The 25,082-nt window shown below is 48.4% G+C and overlaps 1 protein-coding gene across 1 annotated transcript in view; it reads left to right on the top strand.

The window, feature by feature from the left end:
- Positions 1–7,009: 7,009 nt before the first annotated feature.
- Positions 7,010–25,082, top strand: part of RHOQ (ras homolog family member Q) — a 39,791-nt gene continuing 21,718 nt past the window's right edge. The window contains exons 1-2 of the mRNA XM_012653848.1: positions 7,010–7,461; positions 8,014–8,072. Of these exons, the coding sequence (XP_012509302.1) occupies positions 7,320–7,461; positions 8,014–8,072 (201 nt within the window). The 5' untranslated portion in view covers positions 7,010–7,319. The remainder of the gene's footprint in view (positions 7,462–8,013; positions 8,073–25,082) is intronic.

Here is a 25,082-nt window from a genome sequence, read left to right as displayed (position 1 = left end):
ACGTTTCACCCTATGCATGTGCAACCTAGTATTCAGCGACAGACTCAACGGATCCCAGAAACCTTTTTTGCTGCTATACTCTTTCTTCTCTGATACCCTGCCTTGAAAAGTCTCCCCAATTATCTTCTCAACTCAGCAAGCCAACTCTGCTATGCTTAGGTTCACCCTCGCTATGCTACAATTCAGAAAGTACTTCCAGCAGAAAGTTAGGGTGATAGTGGGGTTTGCCCCATTTGTTCTCTTCTTTCAAGAATCACAGTCCTGTGCTTTGTGCTGTCCAATTACTGAAAAAGAGTGATATCATATATTCTATGCAGTTTTCAAGTTGTTTACCTACTAGAAAGGTAAATCTTGGGTATGGTAGAAGCAGGAATTTCTACTCTCCCTACACGAAACATATTCAATGTAGTGATCTGCTTCTCTAGTCCCTTCTCGGAAGGCTGGGTTGCAAGCAACAGAAGCTGTCTATGGCTGATTAAACAGAAAAGAAATCTTAAAAGGATCCTGGGTGGCTCACAGGATTGGTAGGGGGGAGCTAGAGAAGTTGCTCAAGCCAGGAATAGTGCCCAACACATGGCATAGGAACTATTCCGATGAGAAAACCACTTCTGGTATCATTGCTGCCACCAAACTCTAGACAACCCACGAGTACATACAGTTGTCACTTCTGAACCAAAAAATCAATTATACCACACCACCACCATTGCCTGCCCTGATGTGTCACTTCCTGTGTCAGGAACTAAATTGTGTACCCACCACTAAAGCTGCAACCCCCAGAGAGAGTGTGCCCTATATTTAACTTTAGTTTCACTAGCTCTAAAGTCTGACGAAGAAAGCACTAGTCTGTAATTTCCAGTTTCTAAAAGAGATACTGTTTTCTTCCCATTAAGACTCATGAAGTAGCAGATTCTCCAAACTCAGTGTGGGTCTGATGTTTAGTGACCAAAACATCCACTCTAGAGGAAGGAACAACTATAAGTGAGTCTTGGTTTTCTGGCACTGTTGGTACTAGGAGCATAGAATAAAATCACTAATTTCCTTACTGGAAGAGGGATCTGTAACGCAGAAACCTTTGGATCTCATGGGAGTGGATGACTCCCAGATCATGAGGCTTCTATACCAGCAACTCTAAGGAAGTGTCCTTTCCTATGGTCCAGAAACGGGTGGCAATGTCATCAGTCACAATGACTGGTCTCCTGACTTCACGTTGCAGCAGAAAACAGTTAGAAATGAAAATGGCAAAACATTATTAAGGGTGCTCAAGCCAAAATTCTCAGAGGCTGGGGCAGATTTGTGGTATGTAATGAACTGGAAAAAGGGATCTAGATACATTTTAACTGGAAATGAAAACCAAGTGAGCCAGTCTTATTGGATTTATTTATCATCCTGACCATTAGGGACTAGTGACCTTTAAGAAATTGCTGCAATATTTAAGCCATTAATCCCTCAGCTCAAAATATTGGGAAATGTACATTACACCTGAGCCCTAAGAGAAAAGGTACCGATGGGAGATTTTAATGGCAGGCAGGAAAAGAGGGTTAGGTGTGGCGTATAGCCTGACGCTGCATGGAAGGCCAGGTGGAGTCTGGAGGGCAGAGGAGCCCTGGGGGTGAACAGGCTGCAGTCTGAAGGTTCTGGGCATGTGTGGCAGAAAGAAGCATAACAGATGAGTAAGGCAGCAGCAGGATAAAAGAATGATAGCCATTTTACCTCCCTACCAATACTCTCTAAGAAGGTGGTTCAGAGAGGGAGAAGAGAGCAGGCCAAGGCTTAGGGATTCAGAGTGAGCATGGACTCCTGTACTGACAAACCAACTGCCTGAGATGTGGAACAACTCATGGATTTGACCTGAATCCTTCTCGCCTCCCTCTCCCCTTGACATCTGCTTCTCTCCTAAAATTCTCTATTTCCAGAGTAGGCTGGGGAAGGCCTAGGAACTTTGAGTGGTAAAGCCACAGCCCAACTTCAGTGGGTATTGCTGTTTGCCTTCCCAGTACGCATCCCCCTGCACCTGCCACCCCTGTGCAGAAACCATAGAATCTGGGTGGAGGCAACACCCCAGCCCCTGCGGGGTGGGGCTGACAGGCCCAATTAGGATAGATAAACTGCTGTCACAGGCCTAAGACACTGCCACCTGATGTTTTGCTAGCCACCATGATTAGTTCAGGGATGAACTAAGCAATCTCATCACAGGAAGTCCAAGGCTTTGTTCAATGAGTGGGTCAAGAGAAGCTCTCTCTCCTTTTGGGCAGTGTGGTATATGGATGGTGATGCCTGGACCTGGTGCAGCCTTTTGCTTCCAGGAGAGAAGGCAACCTGAGTAGAAAGTTGACCCATAGAGAAGAGAAAAACCAAAAGAAGTGCTGAATAAAAAAGAACGAGAGTTCTGATCAATTCATGACCTGAAGCTTGAGCTCCTTCTGGATTTTTTTCCATTACAGAAGTCCACACACTTCCTTTGTTGTTGAAGCTGGTTTGGGTTCACTTTTCTGTCACTTGCAACCTAAAGCATTGTTGCCACAACACCCAATGATCTATGGGAGTCCATCCTTCCATTTCTTAAGTGGATGTGAGGGACACATGAAATGACACAAATGAATGTCTTTTAGAACCTTACTGTACTTCTGGAGTTCTACTCTCAGCTTGATTTAGGCAGTTGGTTGCATATTTAGGAATCAATAGGAGACGGGAAAGGTTTAACAAGTGCAGAAGAAACCCAAAGAAGAAGTGAGAGAATAGCAGCAGAGGAGATGAAAAAGGAAAAGAGAGAAGGAGGAGGTAGATGGAGTCACAATGCAGAAGCCTCAGAGTTATCTAGAATCCTTGTTCTCCCTCACACAAGTCCATGGATTCTGTCATTTAAATATTTCTGAAACCAGCTTCCATGTTCAGCTCAGACTTTCATGATCTATCTCCTCCTTGCTCTGTCTGCCTTCACCCTTGTCCTCTCCAAATCCATTTTCTACAGCAGTCCGAGAGTGATCTTCTCAAACAACAGATCTGAACTTGTCGTTTTCTACTCAAAATCTTTTGATACCTCATCAATGTGGAACATGGCAAATAGCATGAGCTTTGAAGACAGAACATTTTGAAACCTAGCTCTGCCACTTACCAGCTGTGTGACTTTGGGCAAGTGTCTTAATCTCTCTGCACATCATCTATCTAAATGATAGTAATAACACCATGATAGTCAGGATTCCTTTGGTTACCAGTGACAGAAAACTAACCCCTGCTCACTAGGCAAAAAGAGGGGAAAATTTATTAACTCTAGTAATGGAAAGAAGAATAGTAGCATAAGAGGGTCTCAGGGATAACCAGAATTAAGAACTCACAAATGGCCTGTTTCCCCTCAGCCTCTTTTGGCCGGGGCATGGGGGAGACTGGGTGTTGCTCTCCATGTTTGCTTCCCTTTGTACTTTAGCTTCACTTCCTTGGATTGGCTATTTTGTGAATGGCTGAAACATGACTGGCTCACATTGCCTAGTGTAGTTACCAAAAGAGGAGAAACTTCGGCTGTGAATCCAAAATTCCAAATTCTCAGGAAAGGTCTTTGATTATCACATCTTGCATCACGTGCCTGCCTAGGGCTAATCAACAAAGGTTAGGGGCAGGATGTGTAATAAGATGGCAGCTTCCATTTAACCACATGATGACAGAGATTAAATCAGAAAGCACATTTAGCAGAAGCAAATGGAGCTGTTCTGGAGGGACAAACCAATAGATATCCTCTACAAATCTTACCTTGCATGGTTGCTTTGGGGATAAAATAAGATGACCTTTATCAATGAGCATCAAATACCAGGGACAGTGCCTGGGTACAGCACACAGCTACAGTGTACGGCAGATGCGCTACAGTTCTTGTTTATTCCCTTCATCCCTTCCTCACTCCCAGGGCCTCTTTTTGCATAGATAGATAGTGCCTTCATCTTTTGCTAAGTAGAAGAATGTGTCCCCCTCTGGGTGGATGCACCCCTATGGGCACAGGGTTTGACAAACAGAGGTCACATCTATGATAAGAAAAAAAAAATGCCCTTTCTTGCCATGAACACAGGGTTGAACTGGGGCTGTGCCTTTGTGGGTAGCATGTGGGCCAGACTTCCCTAGCAGCGCCCTTGGCCGTGGCCCTTGGCCCTTGCACAGTGCACAGACTGCCCGACCAGGGTGGGGCCCTGCATTCTTCATTTCACTTTCAGAAGCCATAGACGGGCTGCATTACTCAGTTCCCAATTAAATATAAACCAGTTCCCCTGCATCACTAATCCTGCACTCCATCTACCTTAGACAGCTCGCCATTCCCAGGAAGTTGTATGCTATTTCTTTTTGCCCTGACAAGGGGCTCTTGGCTTTTCCCAGGCATTCTTACCTTCCTCCTATTAGCCTCTTAAGCATCAGGGCAATGACACGGCTTCTGCAAATCCTTCCTCAACACACCCAGAACTCTGTGCTAACTGCCTCCTCTGCATTTCCAGAAGCCTGTTCTTTGTTCTCTAGCAAAGTGCTGCTCACGTTGTAGAGTACTTACCTGTTTGCTCATCAGTTCCCGCCCGCCTCCGCTTGCAGTGACTGTGGCTCTCCAGCTCTGCATCCCTGCCTAGGAATAAAGCCTGACATCTAATAGACTTCAATAAATGCTTATTATTGAAATACAGGATGAATCAATGAATGGGGAGGAGGGAGTAGAGGAAAAAGAGAAGAAGAAGGCTAAGTAGAAATTTCACTATTTTCACACAGACTTATCTCTTTCAACATTTGCAGTTAAAACCAAAGGAGAAGAGCAAGCAGACAGCCTAATAGACACTCAGGAACAAAGTTGCTTCCTGTCTCTCAAATCCCTGAAATTTGAGAACTATCTTACCACTTGGGGCATTATCTTCATTGCCCATGGGAAAGTGAGGTTTCTGTTGAGGTCTGTTTGGTGCATCCAGCTAAAGCATTCATGGGCTGATATGGGGGCATCCCAGATCATTCCCCCCCACACACATCCCACATAGACGCTACATGGAATTGGTCCCAGAGCTCTAAGTATTCCTGGCAATCAGTTTTGGCATCTCCATGGGCCAAAAGAATGAGGTCACTGTCACCAATGAAGTCACCACTGCATGATTCATCTGACATCAGTTCCCCACTTGGAGTGCTCTGACATTCCCAGAGCTTCGACCAGAACATCCAGAACCCAGGGTCCTGGATTTATTTATAGATGAGGAAACTGAGGCCCAGAGAAGGGAAGTGACATGCTCAAGTCAACACTGCTATCATTGTCAGAGCTGGGACCAATTCAGCTCTCCTGGCTGAGTGCCCTCCTGTAGCTCCTTAACCTCTTCTGATAGACTCTCCTTTTAGAATACTGGCCCTGGCAAACGCTGCCTGAACAAAATGGTTCTGCCAGCAAAGAATGGGGCAAGCCCTTCTCTCCTCCCCTCTGAGGAAGTGGCAGAGACCAGCTTTGAACCAAGATTTGAGCTCAAGGCACTCGACTGCCCTCCTTAACCTGCCATTCAACACATACAAAGTATCTTCCAGATTCATTACATCTAAAGCAGCCCACAATGCAAACTCCCACACTGCAGACACAAAGGGCTAAAGGGCGGAGCCCAGGGACATGCTCAATGAGAATCCGCGGGGAACTTGAAATAACTGCTGAAGTCTTCCTGGGAAAGTGGAAATCAGACGCCGGGTTCGAGTTCAGGTCTGGAAAGTGAGGAATGGGGGAATGTAACAGTGAACATTTCCCAAAGTGTGCCCCAAGTCCTTGAGTGCTGGGAGCAGCTGGGAGCCTCTGGGATAACCACTTCACCTCTGAGGTCTCAGCTCACTCACCTGCAACCTAGGGAGATGGTCCAGTGACCTCTGCGCTGCCCCTCAACACAGCTTTTCGCTAACGCTGAGAATCCATGAAAGGAAGAGATTTATCTCAAGTCAGCAAGTTGGGGGAGGGGTGCAGTGTCAGCGTGGAGTGCACTCTCGCCCCAGTGCCAATGTTCAAAGCTACACTCTCGGCCAGTGAACAGGACCTGGACAGACGGGTGTTTCCAGGCTTTGCCAGATACAGGGGCAGGGGGTGCCACCTCGATCACAGGCCAAATGTTAGAGAGTGAGGGTTCTCCGGGATTACAACTGAATACCTTCGAGGGATACTGGGGACTGAAAGGAGGCCTTGGAGAATGTCGCCTCCAGGGGGAGCACAGGTACATTTGCCCAGTCCAGAGCTGACCGGCTCTCCCTTTTCTGGCTGGTTGGGATGGGGGTGCTTCAGTGGTTCAACATGCTGTGTCTCCTTTAGTCACCGGTTTCATAGTAAATGATTCAAGCTCTTGCTGTGAAAGGCGGGGGGTGGTGGCTCGGGGACCAAACAATAAGCCAAGAGTCCCTGCTTTCCAGCTCAGGGACGCCCCCATCACCTTCCTCCACCACCCTGCGCGCCTTTTAAATTAAAAAAAAAAAATTAACCCTCATGGCCTTTCTTCCTGATTTCTAGTTCCGTTGTGCACTTAAGAGGCCGATAGAATGGCTCTTGCCTTCCGGGTGGAGTTTAGATATATATATATATATAATTTTGCATGACTGTTGCGTCATCGTTCAAGTCGTCGTGGTTCCCCGAGAGGCCTCCTCGTCTTCTCCCAGCATCGGGGCCTGTGGACGCTTCCGGGCGTTGCGGGCACTTTCGCGAGGAGCCCTCGGCTCCTCCCGATCGATTCCCTCTCGGCCCCCTCCCCCAGCCTCACCTTCCTCCCCCTCCCTCTTCCTCGGCTCCTCCCTCTCGCCCCCTCCGCGCAGCCCTCGCGGGGAGTCGCGCTAGGGCGAGCGGGCAGGGCCGCGCGGCGGCGGCTGGCGGGGCGCGGGGCGGGGGCGCGGGGCGGGCGGCAGCGCTCGGGGGAGGTGCCTGGGCCCGCCCTCCTCCGGGCCCAGCCGGGAGGGGGCCCGGCCGGCGCGGGGCGGGGAGAGCTGCCTGGCCCCTCCCCTCGGCTGTCCTCCCCAAAGTTGCCGTCTCCCCCGGGGCCGGACAGTCTTATGATCCGGCGGATCCTCCTGGGGAGGCCGGGCCGGGGAGAGGGCGCGGGCGCCGAGCGGCGGGGGCACCGGGCGGGCGCGGCGACCGGGGCCGGGGCGGGGATCCGGGCAGCGACAGAGGCGGCGGCAGCGCCCCGGGCCCGCCGCCCCCTCCCCTCCGGCGAGGGGAGCCGCTGCATGGGGCCGGGGGGACGGCCCTGCTGCGCGGAGCGGCGGCGACGGCGGCGGACCCCCCAGGCGGGCTGGGGCTGAGCCCGGGGCCGGGGCAGGGGCTCCGGGGGGACCATGCCCGGAGGCCGGCCGGCCGCAGCATGGCTCACGGGCCCGGCGCGCTGATGCTCAAGTGCGTGGTGGTCGGCGACGGGGCGGTGGGCAAGACGTGCCTACTCATGAGCTATGCCAACGACGCCTTCCCGGAGGAGTACGTGCCCACCGTCTTCGACCACTACGCAGGTAAGCCTTGGAACTGCTGACTAAGGGGCCGCTCCCCGGGCCGGGAACTTTGGAGCAACTTTGGCGGAGCCCCCTCGCTGCCTCCCCTGAGTGCGCTCCCCACCCTTCCCCCGCCGCGCCCTCTGCCAGGCGGCCGGCCCCACCCCCGCGGCTTTGCTGCTGGCACCCTTTCGCCTGCGGATCCACCCCCTCCTCCTACCCCCCGCCCCTGCTCCCCGCACTCCACAACCCCCTCGGCACCCTAGGCCGACCTCCGTGACCTTCCCACAGCCGCCTTCCCTATTGCCCCAAGCCCCTGAGGGAAACATTTGGAGGGCCCGGGCAAGACGTGGCTATGGGACCTGGAGTGGACAGCTGGGGGCCACATCACACCCCGGCCCCATGTCACTTCACAGTGAGCTGGGCGCGAGGGAAAAATGGGTGACATTTCCCGGAGAGCGCCCACACGCCTCCAGCTGGGTTGGGAGAGGAGGGTCCAGGTGGGGAGTGAAATTGCCCCAGAGCCCAGGTCATTGTGAGCTTCTCTCCCCGCCCCCACTTCTGTCCTTGCAGTCAGCGTCACCGTGGGGGGCAAGCAGTACCTCCTGGGACTCTATGACACGGCCGGACAGGTGAGTGTCTTGGCCTCTGGCTGGCAACCCCTCCCTTTCCCCAATTCTGTGTGGCTGCGAAGGGCCTTTGGAAGATTGAGCAGTCGAGGCGGGAGGGTGTGTCTGTAAGGGGCTCCCTCTGGATTAGGTCTTTATTTCTTTTATCAAGTCAGTGAATTAGGAAAACGATCAAAACCAACCAGCCAACCCAGATCAGCCCACCTATGTGAGCCCCTGGGCTGGGAAAGTTTTGCCTGTGTGGGTCGTTCTGTGTGGCGCGCCTGGTGTGTGGGTCCCAACTCCTGTTGCAAAGTGGCAGCAACCAATCATGAAGCGCCCTTATTTTTAGTTGCAGATGACCAGGTCTCCCCCTCACAGCCTCTGTCTGGTCCCTCATTGGTGAGTGGTCTGCCTGCCCGAGGAGCCTGATTGGTGGGAAATGGCATCATCTAATATGATGGGAAGGCATTTGGTCCTGGTTATGTTTATTACAACATCATTGCACTCTGGGACTCCAGTCCCTGAAAACGTAATTTGTGGTGTTACCAGAGGACCACAGGGAAAAAAGAAAAGAAACAACAATCATCCAGCCACTCCCTGGGGTGGGTGTGGGGGAAGAAGGGTTAGGAGTTCAGTGTGAATCTTGGAGAAAGAGGTTTTCCCCACCCCCCTCAGGAGGGCCAGGTGACTTAGTCGGGGTTTTCTTTGGGAGAGATTATTTTGTAGAAAGAAAACGCACCCTTCTCCTTGCAGCCTCTTGCCAGTGTTTGCAAATCAGAGGTGACCAGGCTGTGCTCTGAAAGGATTAGGTGTTCTCTTTGTCTTACTGTCCCAGCTTCAACCTCTTCCCAGACCCACGTTTGCTCTGGGCCTAAGATGATTGTGTGTGACGAAGTTTTGTAGAATACTGAGCTATGATTAGATTGGAGGACTCAGGCAGAAGTTTCCACATGTCATGCAGACTCCAGTCCTGAAGGACCCAAAGGCTCATAGAGAGTGTCTTTGAGAAAAGTCCAGTAGTAGAGTTTTCTTGTCTGTGAAATGGGCCGGGTGCGGTGGCTCACACCTGTAATCCTAGCACTTTGGGAGGCCAAGGCAGGAGAATAGCTTGAGGCCAGGAGTTTAAGACCAGCCTGAGAAAGAGTGAGACCCTGTCTCTACAAAAAATTAAAAAATTAGCTGGGTATGGTGGTGCATACCTGTAGTCCCAGGTATTTGGAAGGCTGAGGCAGGCAGATCACTTGAGCCCAGGAGTATGAGGGTGCTGTGAGCTATGATGATGCCATTGCACTCTAGCCTGAGCAACAGAGCAAGACCCTGTCTCAAAAATAAAACAAAACAAAACAAAAGACCATCTTCCTGGGCATATATTGTACGCCAAATGCTTAACATTGAGCCTGGCACATACCAGGTGCTGTTCTTTAGAGCTTGTGTACATTTGGATTTCCGAATTGTGGTACTAGATTAGAGTCTGGGTTGGATTCTGAAAAGTGTCTTGTGGGGGATGTGCCTTGATGGTGGCCTCTGCTTTCTAAACTATTAAGTCAGAGGAACATCTGAGGGTAGAGAACTGCTGGCACTTCAAGGTGCCTGAGGCCACCCCCTTTCACAAAACCGGCCCAGGTCAGTACAGTCAGTTCTCAGCTTTCTTGAGCCCCTTTGGGTTAACCTGTCCTGTACCTGTTATTCCTTCTGCCTTCATCAGAGGGTGTGGAGAGCAAGAGGCAGAACTCAATCAAATAAGACCAACTTTTAAGTAGTACAGTTGATAAACAAGAGGTTGACATTAGTGGTTGAAAGGAGGGAGGTTTTTAAAATTGCCTCTAATTTTAACCTCTCTCACTACCTCCCCTTCCCTTATCTCCTTTACTTGTCACCATGATCATTTTTGACCACACTTCCTATGCAACAGGGCATGTGTAAGTCAGAGCTGTTCTGAGCACATTCAAACCCTACTAATATTTACTGAGTTCCTTCTACCTATCAGGCATGGGGCAGCCACAGGCAAATATTACCTTGCTTACTCCACAAAACAACCCTGTGAGATAAGTGGTACTCCATTTTTTCAGGTGAGGAAACAGGCTCAGAGAAGCTAGGTTATTTGCTTGAGGTCACACAGCTACTAGGGGATGTTGCTGGGATTAGGACGAGGCTCTGAATCTGCTCTAGTTAGAGGTAGTTATACACACAGGAAACCATGGGAGTGCTGAGCTGCCATCAGGTTGATGGGATTGTTTGTGTGCCCATAGACGTACCTGGAATCTTCATAGCCTTTCTCTATATGGCACCTCTACAGAGGAGAGAACTTAGATCCAATGAGTCACCGAAGTTGAACCCACTCAGAAAATGCTTTCCATGTATCATCATAATTACTCTTTCTGGTGGAGGATCGTGAGATATATACCAAGCAGGATCAACATATTAGTAAGGCTCAAATACTACTGCTTTTCCCAGTGGTGAGACTCCTACTCTGTTGGTCAAGATGTGTTTTAGGCCCCCTTGGTGTTTCTCTTAGTGTCTAAGACTTTTGTTTTTGGGTCACAGTTAGTGACATTTCTTTTCTTTCTCTCTCTCTCTCTCTCTCTCTCTCTCTCTCTCTCTCTCTCTCTGTCTTTTAGAGACAGGGTCTTGCTCTGTCACCCAGGCTGGAGTGCAGTGGCACCATCATAGCTCCCTGCAGCTTCCAACTTGTGGGCTCAAGTGACCTCCTGCCTCAGCCTCCTGAGTAGCTGGGACTACAGGCACATACCAACATGCCTAGCTTTTTTTTATTTTTTGTAGGGACAGGGGTCTCATATTGTTACCCAGGCTTGTCTCAAACTCCTGGCCTCAAGTGATCCTCCTGCCTTGGCCTCCTAAAGTGCTGGGATTACAGGCATGAGCACCATGCCTAGCCAGAGTTAGTGATATTTCATCTTTCAGCATTTGAGGGTTTATTACTAATGAGAACAAATGACAAATACTTGTCATATACCTAGTGCTATGTTAAGCACCTGGGGAGTGCAAAAGAATAAATTTAAGGTAGAGATCTACCATGGCTGATGCCGTGTTGCTGGCATAGGTAGAAGTATCTGGCTCAGATGCCTGTTCACATGTGTTATATAGGAGATTCCTGTGTTGTACTTGGTCTTGAAGACCTTATGCCCTCTATGAATCCATATCAGATTCATCTTACAATAATAATAATGATGATGATAAATAAAGACATACTCATACACACACATGTACATATGTATAGAAATTCTTAAGCCTGATGGGTGGCAGAGGAAAGCCTACAGGCCTTGGAACCAAACAGGCTTGGGCTCAGATCTCCACCTTGCTGCACTAATCATGTGATTCTAGCTGAATTATCTACCTTCTTTGAGATCTAGTAAAAATGGAGATAATTAGAATCTATACTGCAGGGTTGCAGCCTGGCTTAAATTCTTTAACATGTGTAAAAGCAGCTGACACTTCTTCATGCCTAGTAGGTCTGTAATAAATATTACAAGAAATTATTGTATACTCTACTATGGGTGGTTTTATGGGGAGGAGTCAGAGGTGGCAGAGGACAGTGTATTATGCCTGGTGTCGATAGAAATTCCACTAGCATGCTAGATCCTAGGACCTTTTCAACAGAGGTATGGAGCCAGCCTTGCGCTTTATAATTCCCCCAGTCCCCATCATTGGACCAATGGGCCCTAGCTGAATGCTCTCTGCCATCAATACCCTGTTGTGTCAGATGGCTTTCTGTCTTTTTTTTTTTTTTTTTTTTGAGACACAGTCTTGCTCTGTTGCCCAGACTAGAGTGCCGTGGCATCAGCCTAGCTCACAGCAACCTCAAACTCCCGAGCTCAAGTGATTCTCCTGCCTCAGCCTCCCAAGTAGCTGGGACTACTGGCATATGCCACCATGCCTGGCTAATTTTTTCTGTTTTTAGTAGTGATGGGGTCTTGCTCTTGCTCAGGGTGGTCTCAAACTTCTGACCTCCCACCTTGGCCTCCCAGAGTGCTAGGATTACAGGCGCGAGGCACCACACCTGGCTGGCTTTCTGTCTTAACTATAGCCTGCATCCCCACTAATGTAAGAGAAGTAGCTCAGAGTTCTGTGCAGAATTTGAGAAACATGCAGGGTATGTAGGATTCAGTTGGTTCTTGTTTCAGAGAGGTAAGACAGGATGAGGAGGAAGCTTACAGCACTGGAAAACAGTTGTCTTCTGTCCAGAATGTTCGCTCATGCACGTGGTACTCATTGTATTTGAATAACAGCAACGGTGCCTCCCTCAGGTTGGAACCTCTAGTCTGCTTGCTCACTCTTGGCCTCCTCTTTGACCCTAGTCACGTTCAAAGCCACAGGCATCATTTGCCCAGTTTATATATTTGGGAATCTACCAGTCGCAGGATGATTGTTGTAGATGACCTTTGGCCTTCTGAGCAGGCTGCTTTCCACTTGACCTCTGCTGCTGTTAGCAGAGAGAGAGAAAGAGAATGGGAGAGAGTGTTGGACATCAGTCCCCGTCATGTGCTCTGCCTGGGGACATCCCTCAGCATCCCCAGCACACTCACTAGCACCAGCACTGCTGCCAAAGGGAAGCCCTCCCTCTGTTGGTCAAGCCCACGGGTGGTCCAGGAACAGTGTGACATTTTGACTGCCAAGCATTTTGGAGTGGAAGTTGACAGCGGCGCCTTCCTCCTCACTGGGGGCCTCATGTGTGTTGGTGGGGGAGGGTTGGCTTCCTGCCTGGGCCTGTGTAGAGCTTCTCCTTTCTAGCCCGGCTTTCGGGACTTCAGTGCAGGCTCCACAGCAGCCCCATGGGCTGCTCAGGGAGGGACGAGAGAGATGAGATTTTCCCTCCTGCCCCTGCATGGGGTGGAGTAAAGGGGAAGTGGGAAGAGTTCTCTCTGCGTCCAGACCAGTTGGTGGAGGGCTGCCTGGCAAGCCGCTCTCTAGCTGTGGGCTCCAGGCTGATCGCTTAATCCTTGGCAGGAAGGCAGAACTTGATACCCTGAGCAGGGAAGGACTGAAGCCCGTTCATCCAGGTCCCAGAATATCCACTCAGGAGGATAAGTGTTGGGGGTGAGTTTGGGATCCCTAGAGTTCCAGATTTAGCCACTGTCTCAGTGTGTGGAAGTCCATGTGTATGCTTTGGGGTGTACTGTTGCTATGTCCATTAGCTTAAACGTACAAGTTCAGGGATGCATCCATGATAGCTACAAATATCCTTTACTCTGGTGTCCCCTGGGGTTGCTTTTTCAATGACAAGTGACATTTGTTTCACACTTGACATAACCCAGCAGCTGTGGCTGCCCTGCAAGCTGTCTGGGTGCCCGGGGAGGCACTTCCCCTACAGAAGGGAATCTCCACCCGAGGCAGCGTCAGCATGCCCTGCCATGGCGCGCCTGCTGCCTTTCGTAGGGCAGCACCCAAGGGCCCAGTATGACAGGAAAGGGGAAGGATACAGGGTGAGGGTATTGCCACTCACCTTCAAGCAGGGCATCCTTGCGACACCCTTCCGGGTGGGCTTTTCCCAGATGAGGAAATTGGGAGTGAGTAGGCTTACGGGAACCAGACATGTGACTAGGAGAAAGGTTTTCCTACTTTGGAGAGGAGTGCAGGGAACATCAGTAGGCTTAGGACAGGGGTCCCCAACCTATGGTGAGTTGTATAATTATTTCATTATATATTACAGTGTAATAATAATAGAAATGAAGTGCACAATAAATTTAAGGTGCTTGAATCATCCTGAAACCATCTCCCCACTCCCTGGTCTGTGGAAAAATTGTCTTCCATGAAAACAGTCCCTGATGCCAAAAAGGCTGGGGACTGCTGGCTTAGGAAATGCCCACCGGCAACACCAGGCTCCAGGTCCCTGCCGCCCCATGCTCTGTCCCTGAGGAGCGCAGTGAGCGGAGTCTGGGAGGAGCCACGGGGTTCCTTCCAGACATCAGCTACAACAGGTGAGGTGCTGGCGCTAAGCATCCTGGTTTCCCTTAGTAACCCACTGTAGATTTGTCATCTGTGCATTTTGCTAACCTTTTTAGAAGCTATTTATATCTGCAGCCTGTCCCACATCACACGGGAATGCTGGTTTCCTCCTCTGTGTTGGGAAGGTGCGCGGCCTTCGTTGACTCCAGAGCCTTTGGTGTCACCGAATGCCCTGTGTTCCCCTGCTTTGGACTCTGATGTGGGTTCGGGTTATGCCAGCTCAGACTGCGGGCCGGCAGGCAGGGACCTTGGAGAGGGCAGTCCCTGTGGTTCTCACTGGTCTCTGAGCCTCACCTGGACCTCACCCCTCCTGGCCCCTGATGCGTTTGGCTTCTCCACTTCCACCATGATTCTCCTGAGGTTTGGTGACATTTCCACTCTTTGAACCAAAGCTTCCCCAGAGGTGGATGAGGAACGAGTGTTACAGGTGTGCCGAGATGCCATCCTCTGAGCTCTGGGAACCTGGGGGAGTGGCCAGCCTCAAGTGGGCCAGGCATATGTTGTCATTTGCCGTGGGTGCCGTGGGATGGAAAAGGTGGGAAGCGCTGCTTTAAACCCCATGGGTCAGGGGCCTTCTGGAGAATTGGGCTTTTGTGGCTTTGTTGTGGAATTTGGGGTTTCCAGAGATGAGATCTAATGGTATTACAGCAAAACAAACACAGCAGCTCTCCATGGGGGTGTCAGTTTCCAGCCAGGGCACGTGTGCTGGCAGCAGTGGGTACTACCAAGAGGCCTCAGACACAGAGTAGCGACACTGGAAGGGGAGGAAGTGGAAGCAGTTACAGAGAAACAAAACAGAAGCCCACACCTGCCTTTCGGCTTTTAACAATTAATATTCGTGACCGGTAGCTGAATTTCCTCTCACCCTGAGGGGCCCTAATTTGGCTCTCTTGGGGCTTGGGGCAGAGAGCCGTGTTCTTTGCCCTCAGCAGTTTGCTGTTCCTCTTTTAGTTTCTGGCCGCAGCTGCGTTGCGTGCAGGGAGGCCAAGCTGTCCAAGCTCTCAGGAGTCCCCCAGCTCCCCGGGTAGAGTTGTCTTGCACCCACTACCAGGACCTCCTGGGCCGGTTCTTACTCTGTAAGAGCGAGGGTTGTCTGTCTTTCTTTACCACATTTCCGGTGCCCATCCCAGTGCCTGGTGCATGGTAGGCATGCAACAAATATGTCTACAAATGAGTTGATTCTTGTTTGGCTGTCAGCTCATTTCTGCTAAAAGGTTAACTAACCAAAGGCTAAGGTTATAGCTGCTAAATAATAGTTTCAGGCACAACCCCTTTCCCAGAAAAGCTTTGTTAATACAGTGAAAGTCTCCAGAGTTCAGAGGAGTAACAGGCATGCTGGTGTGGGTCAGATCACCAATTTTGTCCCTGCACAATGCCAGGGAGATTAGCGGTCACCAATGGGCCTGTCCCCTAACACTGTCTCTCAGGGTCAGGCCTTTGCATCTTTCCCGAGACCTCTTGCTCCCAGACCTGAGGAAGAGGCAGTTTGGCAATGGAAAGAGTGTGGGTTTTGGATTCTCCAGATGAACTTTGAACCCTAGCTCTGCCTCTTTGTAACTGTGAGACCACCAGACAGCCAGCTCACCCCTGTGAATCCCTCTTTCTTCTGTGTACAACGGGGAGATGTTTCTACATAGAAGGATAGCCGTAAGGACTAGAGGTTGTGTATCTGGTTGCCCTGTATGGGCTGATGCTCAGTCAGCGGTAGCTGGTAGTGGGGGCTCTGGAGGGCTCCACACCGACTCCATTTAGCTGGTGTTGATTCGGTACCTGCTGTGGGAGACCTTCAGTGGGAGAAGACCTTCAGTGTTCAGACCTTCTGTGGGAGAAGAAAGGGGGATTAGACCACAGAAAGGTCCGCTACGCAACTGAGAAGTTCATCTGGGAAGTTCATCGTGTGAAATTGAGTGCTGCAGGGTTCCAAAGAGGAAGAGGTGGCAGGGAGGAGCTTTTTGGAAGATCTGGGTTTGCAGGAAGAGATGGGAGGCAATAGAGTAGGATTGCCAGGGTCCAACCCCCGCTCTGCCACTTCCCAGCAAGGGGCTTGAGCTCCTAAAACCTCCTTTCCTTATCTGTAAAATGGGGATTATGATAGTACCTTCTGGTAGGGTTGTTAGATCAAATCAGAACTTCCCAGCTCCCAGTTAAGGGATTTCCTCAGTCCTCAGGGCAGCTAGGTGGGGCCTGGGACAACCTGGGGCTCAGGTTGTCTCTTCTAGCTTAAGCGTCTCACCTCTGTCACTTGTCATGGCTCCCCCACCATCACATTTTCTTTGTGTGCCATGAAGTGAAGATTTGGGACTAAATGAGGTCATGCAGGCAGAGGGGTGTGGAGAGCTCATATTCTGGGTGGGGAGGGCAGGCATGGGGGTGGCCCAAATGTGTCTTTTTATGGCTCCCAGATCCCTGCTATCAGTGTCAACATGTGCAGTAGGATTGCTAACTAAATTATTGAGTTTTTCACCCAGTGACTGACAACTTAGTAATTACAGAGATATTAATCTGGTGCCGCGTTGCTTGTTGATTTTAATAGAAAGAAAAGAAAGTGGGGGAAGGGGCCTTTACTGCTGTCGCTGTTTCTTTTCAAGTTGAGGAACAGTGAACCAGCCACCTCTCCAGATTCCCGGACTAACCAGCTCTCCCCGGGCTCAGGGTAGACTTTGGGGCTTAAGAGAGACACACTCATCATCAAATGGCATTTTTACAGAGTGCAGAGCATGTTGCATCTGGGACCTCCTTGAGGCCTCGCAGCTGCTCTGTGAGTAAAGGAAGTTGGTGGTGTTTGCCTCATTTTGTAGGTTCGGGGAGGTTAAATGACTCGCTCCAGGCCACACAGTTGCTATAAGGCAAAGCCAGGATTACTGGGCAGGCTGTCCCACTCCAAGTCCTGGTTCTTGATGTTAAATTACTCTTGCTAGTCGGTTTGACCATGTTAAATGCCTTCTTTACTTTGCATATATTCTATCGTTGAATATTTCATATAAACAGTACGTTCTAAGAATATTGCTTTTCTAGATAGAAGAGTTGGTGGAGCAGTGTCTATAGATGGAACATGTCAGGGCTGCTACTAAATGGCTCCTGTAAAAACTTTTGCCCCCCCGTGACATTGAGGATGTTTCATCAATTTGTCCATAAATCACCATGCGTGCCTGGGGTGGTGCTTGTGGCCACGTTGCTGATGAATGTGTGGAAGAAGCTCATGCCATTTGCCTAATGCTCTGGCCTCTTCTCAGGAAGGAGGGATGGGGAAATGTCCCATTTTGAGGCATAAGCAGACTTTCCTCAAGCCAGGGAGGCAGTGTCCCCTCCCTGCCCCTTTGGCTCTGTCTGTCCTGTTCTGCCCGCCAGCCTGGACTTGACATCAGCTCGCTGTTTGGGATGCTGCCGGAGAGGGCAGCTTCAGCCTATGAATGGCGTGTGTCTTTTCTGTCCCACGGGAGCTATCCAAGACCTTTCTTTTCTCCTCTTAAGAGTTTCTTTATTTAGGGGAAAACGGTGACTCTTCAAATCTGTTTGTCCCTCTTTCATCGGAATACTCCCTGAACATACCCAAAAACCCCTCTGCCTTGTTCGGCTTCCCAGGCCATCCCATTGCTACCACCCTTGCAGGGGCTTCCACGTCCTCCTGCCTGGGCTGCTGCCTGTGGTGACTGTCCAGACTCGATGAGAACATTCATCCAGCCAGCAAGCAAACACTGCCTGATCACCAGATCTGGGCCAGGCCTGTGCCAGGGCAGGGGTTACGAGACAGGTCAGGCACAGGCCTGGCCTGAGGTGCCCACAGTGCAGCAGAGGGTTGGTCCACCGTGATTGGCGGGAGGGGAGCCAGGGCCTGTTTGCTGGGGACACAGAGGAGGCCAGGTTTGTCCTTCCAAGGAGATGAAGTGCTAATAAGAGCTAAATTGAGCAAGGGCTTCTCCAGGTTCTTTTTAGGTGGAGAAAGTGCTCAGATTGGATTCTTACATATACTCGATGCCCAACAAGGGTTTGAATAATGGCACTGGTTCTCAAAGTGTGGTCTTCGAACCAACATGCATCTCCTGGGAACTTGGTAGAAATCCAAGTTCTTAGGCTCTACCCCAGATCCCGTGAATCAGAAACTAAGAAAGCTCTGTTAAAAAAGCCCTTCATGTGATTCAGGTGCTGCTAAAATGTCAGAGCCACTGAGTTACTGACTCCTTGTGTCCTTTTGTACCTTCTCTTACTTAGCAAGCCACCTTCACCCCCACGCCCCGCCACACTCATGCATCCCCACCTCACACACTGTCCCTGGAGTACAGAGAACATGATTGATTCATTTTTAACACCCCGCCCCACCAAACACACCCCCATACACCCTCATTCCTAGTTCTTCACACATGGTTGGGACTCTCCATAGTTGTTGCAATGAATTGAATCATTCAGCCACTGGTGCTGCCCACCCAGCTTGCCTGGTGGAGCTGGGCCAAGGCACTGCTGGGAGAAAGTGGAAGCGGAACTTCATAAGGCACCCTTGGCTCCGGTATAGTGCTGTCTGGCCTAGGATGTGCACCTAGTAGGCTCCTTGGGTGTCCCTTGATGGGACCTAAGTGCCAAGCCATTTCTTCTCCCTCACATTACACAGCCAGACAGAGAGGAGACCTGGACTGGGGTCTGTTCACCATGGCTGAGGCCAGCACTCCAGGTGTGACATACCCTGACCCTGAGAAAGATGGCAGCTTGGTTTGTGCTAAATTAGTTCCAAAGCCTCAGATGGGCGATGACGCCCTTTTTGTATGAACGCTCCCCAGGCAGGTCACGAGGTGCGGTTGGAGGGAGAGGAAGGGCTGTGTCACTCAAACAGCCATCTTGGGGCAGTAATTGCTCCTTCTCTGGCTGACCTCAGCCTCCTCCTCTTCCTCCATCCTCCCCCTCCTCCCCCATTACACATTTTCTTTTTTTCCAAACTTATTGCCATCTAGAAAAACCATCCTTTTTTTTTTTTTTTAAATGGCATCGTAGTTAGGATTATAAATGAGTTGGCTCAAAGTATGCCCCCTCTCTAAGAGCTGCCACTGAGAGAGAGAACATTTAATTCTGACCATCCAGTTCAATTAAAATTCCATTTACTCCAGCTTAATTTTCAAAGGGCTATCTTCCCCCACGAGCTGATTCAGAGTTCAGCTTATTGCCCAAAGGTGTTTCTAGTGGTCTTCTTGGCCCGGGAGAGATGGGAAAGGGGCTCTGGGCTTTTTGATGTAGGCTGGAGCTTCTCTTCCTCCAGGCGCCAGAAAATAAGAAGTCGTTCTGAGGCTGAGACACCCTGGGAGGCTGAGTCCCTCCTTTAGGCTACAACCCAGCATTTGGTTTTATTCACGTGTAAATCTTCACCCCCATGCTGATTGTAAGCCCCGTTCCCTTCAGTAGGGACTGCATGTGGCACATGGCACTTGGTACAAAGGTTGGAGGCCCCAGCAGGAACTAAATGTGTGTTAGATTTAGGGGAATCTATTAGTAGGATTATCATGGAAAGAACCTTTCCCATGACTCTACGTCACCTCCATATTGGCTTTCTTATCAGTTCATTTGAAAGCGGATTCTGACTGGTCTGCACATTATTGAGGGGCTTTAAAATCAGGTTATAGGTGGTTGTTTTAATGCATTGCCCATTTAAGTACAATGGGACTCATTTCTTAACTCGTGGAGCTCATTAGCAGAAAGGCTGCCAGGTCTATTTGGATAAAATATTGGCTGTGGGTATGTTCCGTTCTCCAGCAAGGCTGGACCTGGAGGATCCTTCACTGAGCTTCCGGTCAGGTATGTCTCCAGAGTGACACAGGGAGGGGGCTGACTCGCACAGCTCCGCCGTGACAGGGAGGGAGACCTCAGTGTCTCCTGCCTGCCGTTGCCCGAATAGGACAGTATGGAAGTCTCAGTGTCTAAGCAAGCTGGTGTTATGAAGAAACTAATTACTCAGAGAAATTCCTGGTCAATCAAACTGCTTGACATATAAGTTTCATTTTCTTTCCTTTTTTTATTGGAATATAATTCACAGAACAATTTCATCACCCCCAAAAGAAACCCCACAGCCACTAGCAGTCACTCCCCATTTCCCTCTCCCCCACACCCTGGCAACCACTAATCAATCTACTTTCTGTTTCTGTGGATCTGCCTATTCTGGACATTTCATATAAATGGAACCATGGAATATTTGTCCTTTTCTGTCTGGCTTTTTTCACTCAACATAATGTCATCAAGGTTCACCCATGTTGTAGACTGTATCAATATTTTATTGCTTTCTATGGCTGAATAATCCTTTCTTTTTTATTCCTTTTTGTCAGTCTCCACCACCCCCACCCCAACCACTTCCGAGGTTTCAGGCAGAAACTGAAGTTCTGCTGGTCACGCACTTCCAGTGCAGACTTCACCCCTGCCTCAGGTAGAGGTGGGGAGGTCTCCCCACTACTGTTCAGTATGCTTATTCTCTCAGTGCTCCTGTTCATATTTTCTCCCACCTCCATCCACACCCTAATATTTTTGTTCATCAAATATATGAGTATCCATTAAACACAAGTGAGGCGAGGAACACAAAAATCCATCAGATAGGGTTCTCTCCCTGTAGGGGTTTAGAGTCCAGTAGGAAGAGAAGATGTATACAGCTGGCCAAAATGCAAGTAGAAAATTGGACATGCATGAAAATGGTAAAGTATGAGGAGTGTCCCAAAGGTGCCTGACTGCCTGACTACTTAGCTAGAGCCTGCCAGGTTGGCAGGGTCTTGGTGGGGCCACCTAGACTCAGAAATGGTTTTATTGGAGTGTTTCTGGATCATCAGGTCCAAGGGTCTGATTTATGTTAACTCCAAAGAGATCAGAATATAGATGAGGTTGCCAAAGAGTTAATCTTCCATGTGGCCCTGGTGGAAAAATGAAAAAAAAAAAAAGAAACCAATAACTTGCAAAGGAAAAAAAGCAAATAGTTAATGGAAATACAACTATGCAAAGGCATATAAAACAAAAACTTTTTTTTTTCACTCTCCAAATTGGATAAGATGGGAAAAATGGATAGCCAGGAGACAGGAAAGTGAATACTCTATGGGCTATTTTGGGGAATAAAAACTGACACAATTAGTTGGAGGTTAATTTGGCAAAGATCCTTGAATTTGCAGTGATCTGTTTCTATGAATTTATACCTGGAAAACATTCAGGGTTCACAGAGATTTACATACAGCAATATTCTTCACAGTGTTATTTGTAATACTGATAAATTATAAACACATTGATGCATAGTAAAAACGGACTTGTTAAATCATAGAATGGTGTATATTAGAATTTCTAATAGCCATTAAAAACTGTGCTTTCAACAAATATTTAAGGAAATGTGAAAGGCTAATGATGTGTTAAGTGTGAAAAAGCAGGAATCAAAACTATATATGTAGCATGATTAAAACTCTGAAGAAAATGCGTGTGTATATAACATGCAGAGGAAAAATTGGAACAAAATAATCAAAATGCTAAAGGTGTTGGCTCTAGGTGGTGATATTGAATAAATTCAGAAATTTGCTTCTTTATACTTTATTGTTTTTCCCAATTTAGAAAAGTCATTTTATTTTTTATTAATATCAAAGTTATATGTATCAGATGGTTTAAAGAGTCTATAATTCTAGAAGGTCCTGTTATGAGGAAATAACAGATCCCTATCCATTTCCCCTAGAGAAAAGACATTTCCCACTCCCCTGAGATAATCACTTTCAGCTCTTAGCTGTTTATTTTAGTAACAGATACTCTCTGTTGACTTCACACCATGAGTGATGAGGCTTTAGCTCTTTCAGACATACCTTCCACTTCCCATCTGCCCTTTCCCAGTAGCTACATTGTAATTTCAATTTGACGAATGATTGATGTTTATATTTTTATGACTATGTTGTCACAGCTGAGCCACATGGTATACTATGATTATTTTTTCCTTTTTGTACAACAACACTTTTTGTTTCTCTGGAGTTAATAATTATCTTCTTTCTTCCTTGCTTAGTTTTCACTGCATGTCTTAACTATTTGACCCTAAACTTGCCCTCCATGCAATTAGACTTATCAACTGACATTCTGTCTGTTTCTTCTTTTGAGCCATTTCTCCTGAGCCTTTTAACCTGCTCCCATCTGGGCTGGTGTCTCTTGCCCACCGCACCGCTGTTATCTTGGGACTTCCCTTCATCTTTGTTAGGATTCTCTTTGCTTTTATCTCTTGTATTAGATCCTCGTTTTCAGGACTCATGTCTTCTTGATTTATATCCTCACTTTGGTGGAATGTATATTTTATTGGTTTCCTGAGAAAAAATTCATTGTAGGCAACTTCTTTGACACTCAGTATGTTGGAAAATATTTCCTTCATACCTGATTGATAATTTGAAAATAGACTGGAAATATATATATTTTTTTTCCTTCATAATTTCAAAGGCAAGGTTCCATTGTCTTTCGGGTCCTGTTTACGGTGTTGAGCAGTCCCATGCCAGCCTGATCCTGGATCCGTCGTCAGGAACCTGTTTTTCCTTTCTGGAAGCTTAGAATCTGCCACTTCACCCTGCTGAGATTTCACAACCACAGGCTTTGGGCTGGGGTCTCGCTGGCTACTGTAGGCCTTTCAATCTGGAAACTCATGACTTTCAGTTCTGAGAACTTTTCTTGGTTTATTTCTTTGATTTCTTCGATTCAAGGCAGTCTCTTCTGTTACTCTGGAACTTCCAGTGTTTAGATATCGGAGTTCCTGGAGTGGCCCTCCACTTTTTTAGTATTTGCGCTCTCTCTGTCTTTTTTCTCTATATCGGAGAAATTTCCTCAAGTTTATGATCTCCCCCTTCTATTCCTTTTTTGAAATGTGATTCTGGTTTTCATTTTTAAGAGCTCTTTCCTGTTCTCTGGATGTTCCTTTTTTGCCTTAGCATCATCTAGGTTTTGTTTGTTGAAGGAATATCTTCTCCAGTTTCTCTGAGGATTTAATGATAGTCTTTGAAGTTCTTGGCTCCCTGCATAGTCTCTCGTTTTGATCTTTGTCAAATGTCTATTCATATTTTCGAGAGAGGCACCACGCGTGTGAGACGCTGCACGTGGGTGGGGCTGGCCGACTCTGGTCTTCCCTGCAGGACTGGGTCTCTCAGCTTCAGCGCACTGGGCATTTTGGGCTGGACTATTTGTTGTGGGGGCTGTTTTTGTGCATTGTAGGGTGTTTAGCAGCATCCCTGGCCTCTTTACACTGGATGCCAGTAGCACACCTCCTCCAGTTGTGACAATCAAAAATGACTCCAGACATTGCCAAATGTTCCCCTGGGGCAATATCACCCCTTACTTGCCCCACCCCCAGTTGAGAACCACTGTTGTAGAGTGATCTGTTGGCACCTTTTTATTTGGGAAACTGTAATGTCAATAGGTGTTGGTCTTTCCTCTTTGGCTGATCACAGTCCCCAGGAAAGGGTCTACTCTCCTGCCTGAGAGATTTGTGCTGGGCGGCCAGTGTTCTGGGAGGCAAGTGGAAGAAGCGGGCTGGGGCTCTGTGTGTTTAGTATGTTCACTTGGGCCTGTGTCCTCCCATCCAGGGAGCCCTCGTTCTACCCTTTCCAGAGAATAAATATCCTCTGCCTTTCACCAGGATTGAGGAGAGAGTTTACCGTGATTGAGAAGGGGACCTGGGGTCAAACTCCTTCCTAAACAGACTTTCAGTCCACCCTCTTGTGTGTGGCTCCACCTTCCATCCCCTTCCAGAAGAACATGCTCCTCTGGTTCCCATGCCTTCTGACCCCCAGGGAGTCCCCTCCTTGCTGGGCAGGATTTGGCTCCCTGGGTCTGCTAAGTGGGTTCCACCTGTTCTTTTGCTGTCTAGCTTTTAAATTTTTTTTTTTTCCTCAATTTTTTTTTACTGTTGTCTTCTTTCCTTTTTGTTTTGTCTTTGTGGCTTTATGGTTTTTTGTTTGTTTGTTTTTTTTAAATTACTGTATGTGTTAAGAGGATTTGGAGAGATCAGAGATAAGTGTGTGTGTCCAATTGGCTGAGAATTAACTTAAGTCTTCCTTTTTCTTTTATAGTTAGAAAACATAAATATGAAGGGCAAAGTTTAGTGGTGGATATTCTTTTTAGTGACTGTCTCAAGGTACCTGGGAAAATGAATTCATAAGGAGCTTGCTTGGCATTCAGGCTTTGGAGCAAAAGGAATTGGATGCCTGGTAGGAGATTTCTGTTTCGTCTGGGTCCTGGAACTGCATGGCTTTCTAGTGACCAGGATCTCTGTGTCTACCAGAGCCAGCATTTTACCGTTGGGCAGAGCTGAGTGGACACTAATATTTTAATTATGCAATTTCTACTTTGCTAGGCTCAGTGTAGAGTCTGTATAGATGAAGACTTTTCAGTTAACATATTTTTCAGACAAGCCAAAACGTACTTTATTAGATTACAGCTTTCTTTAGTTACATTCAGTCACCTTGATTAGATTTGGGTGTTTTCAAGCCTCAGTCATCTTAGATGACTTAGAGTAGCCACAGCCAGGGATGAGGAACCTGCAGCCTCCAGGCCACACGTGGCCCTCCAGATCCCCAGCTGTGGCCCCTCAATCAAATCCAAACGTCACAGAACAAATCCCTTTATTAAAATGATTTGTTCTGTAAAATTTGGATTTAGTCAAAAGACTGCCATAACTCTTATGATTTGATTTTCATTAATTTGCTTCTCAAAATATAGCTTTATCTCAAATGACTGGGATATCCTACTCTAGACCCCAGACTCTAGATCATTAATATATATAAGGGGTGTCTGGAAAGTATCCAGCCATTGTTAATGTAATGAGAGTGGTTACGTGGCTGGATAGTTTCTGGACAACCTGGTATGTAATGACTGTATCTTCAAGTGTCGATGACATTGGGGGGCAGGAAAGAGCACTTCTAGCTCTGGGGATGGTAGGTGAGTGTCTGGACAGTTTTCCTGGGTGAAGAGGTGGCATATGTGTGTGGGCTTGGGGTGGGAAGGGGGCACAGCTAGAACAAGATCTTCTAGGCCAAGAGAAAGCACAGAAAGAGTCACACGGCAGAGGTAGGGGTGGGTGGGGAGAGCGTGGGAGCAGCCTGTGTTCAC

The sequence above is a fragment of the Propithecus coquereli genome, unplaced genomic scaffold (genome assembly GCF_000956105.1).
Source record: "Propithecus coquereli isolate 6110/MARCELLA unplaced genomic scaffold, Pcoq_1.0 Scaffold43, whole genome shotgun sequence".
Taxonomy (NCBI): Eukaryota; Metazoa; Chordata; class Mammalia; order Primates; family Indriidae; genus Propithecus; species Propithecus coquereli.
This window is presented reverse-complemented; position numbering and strand designations above follow the sequence as displayed.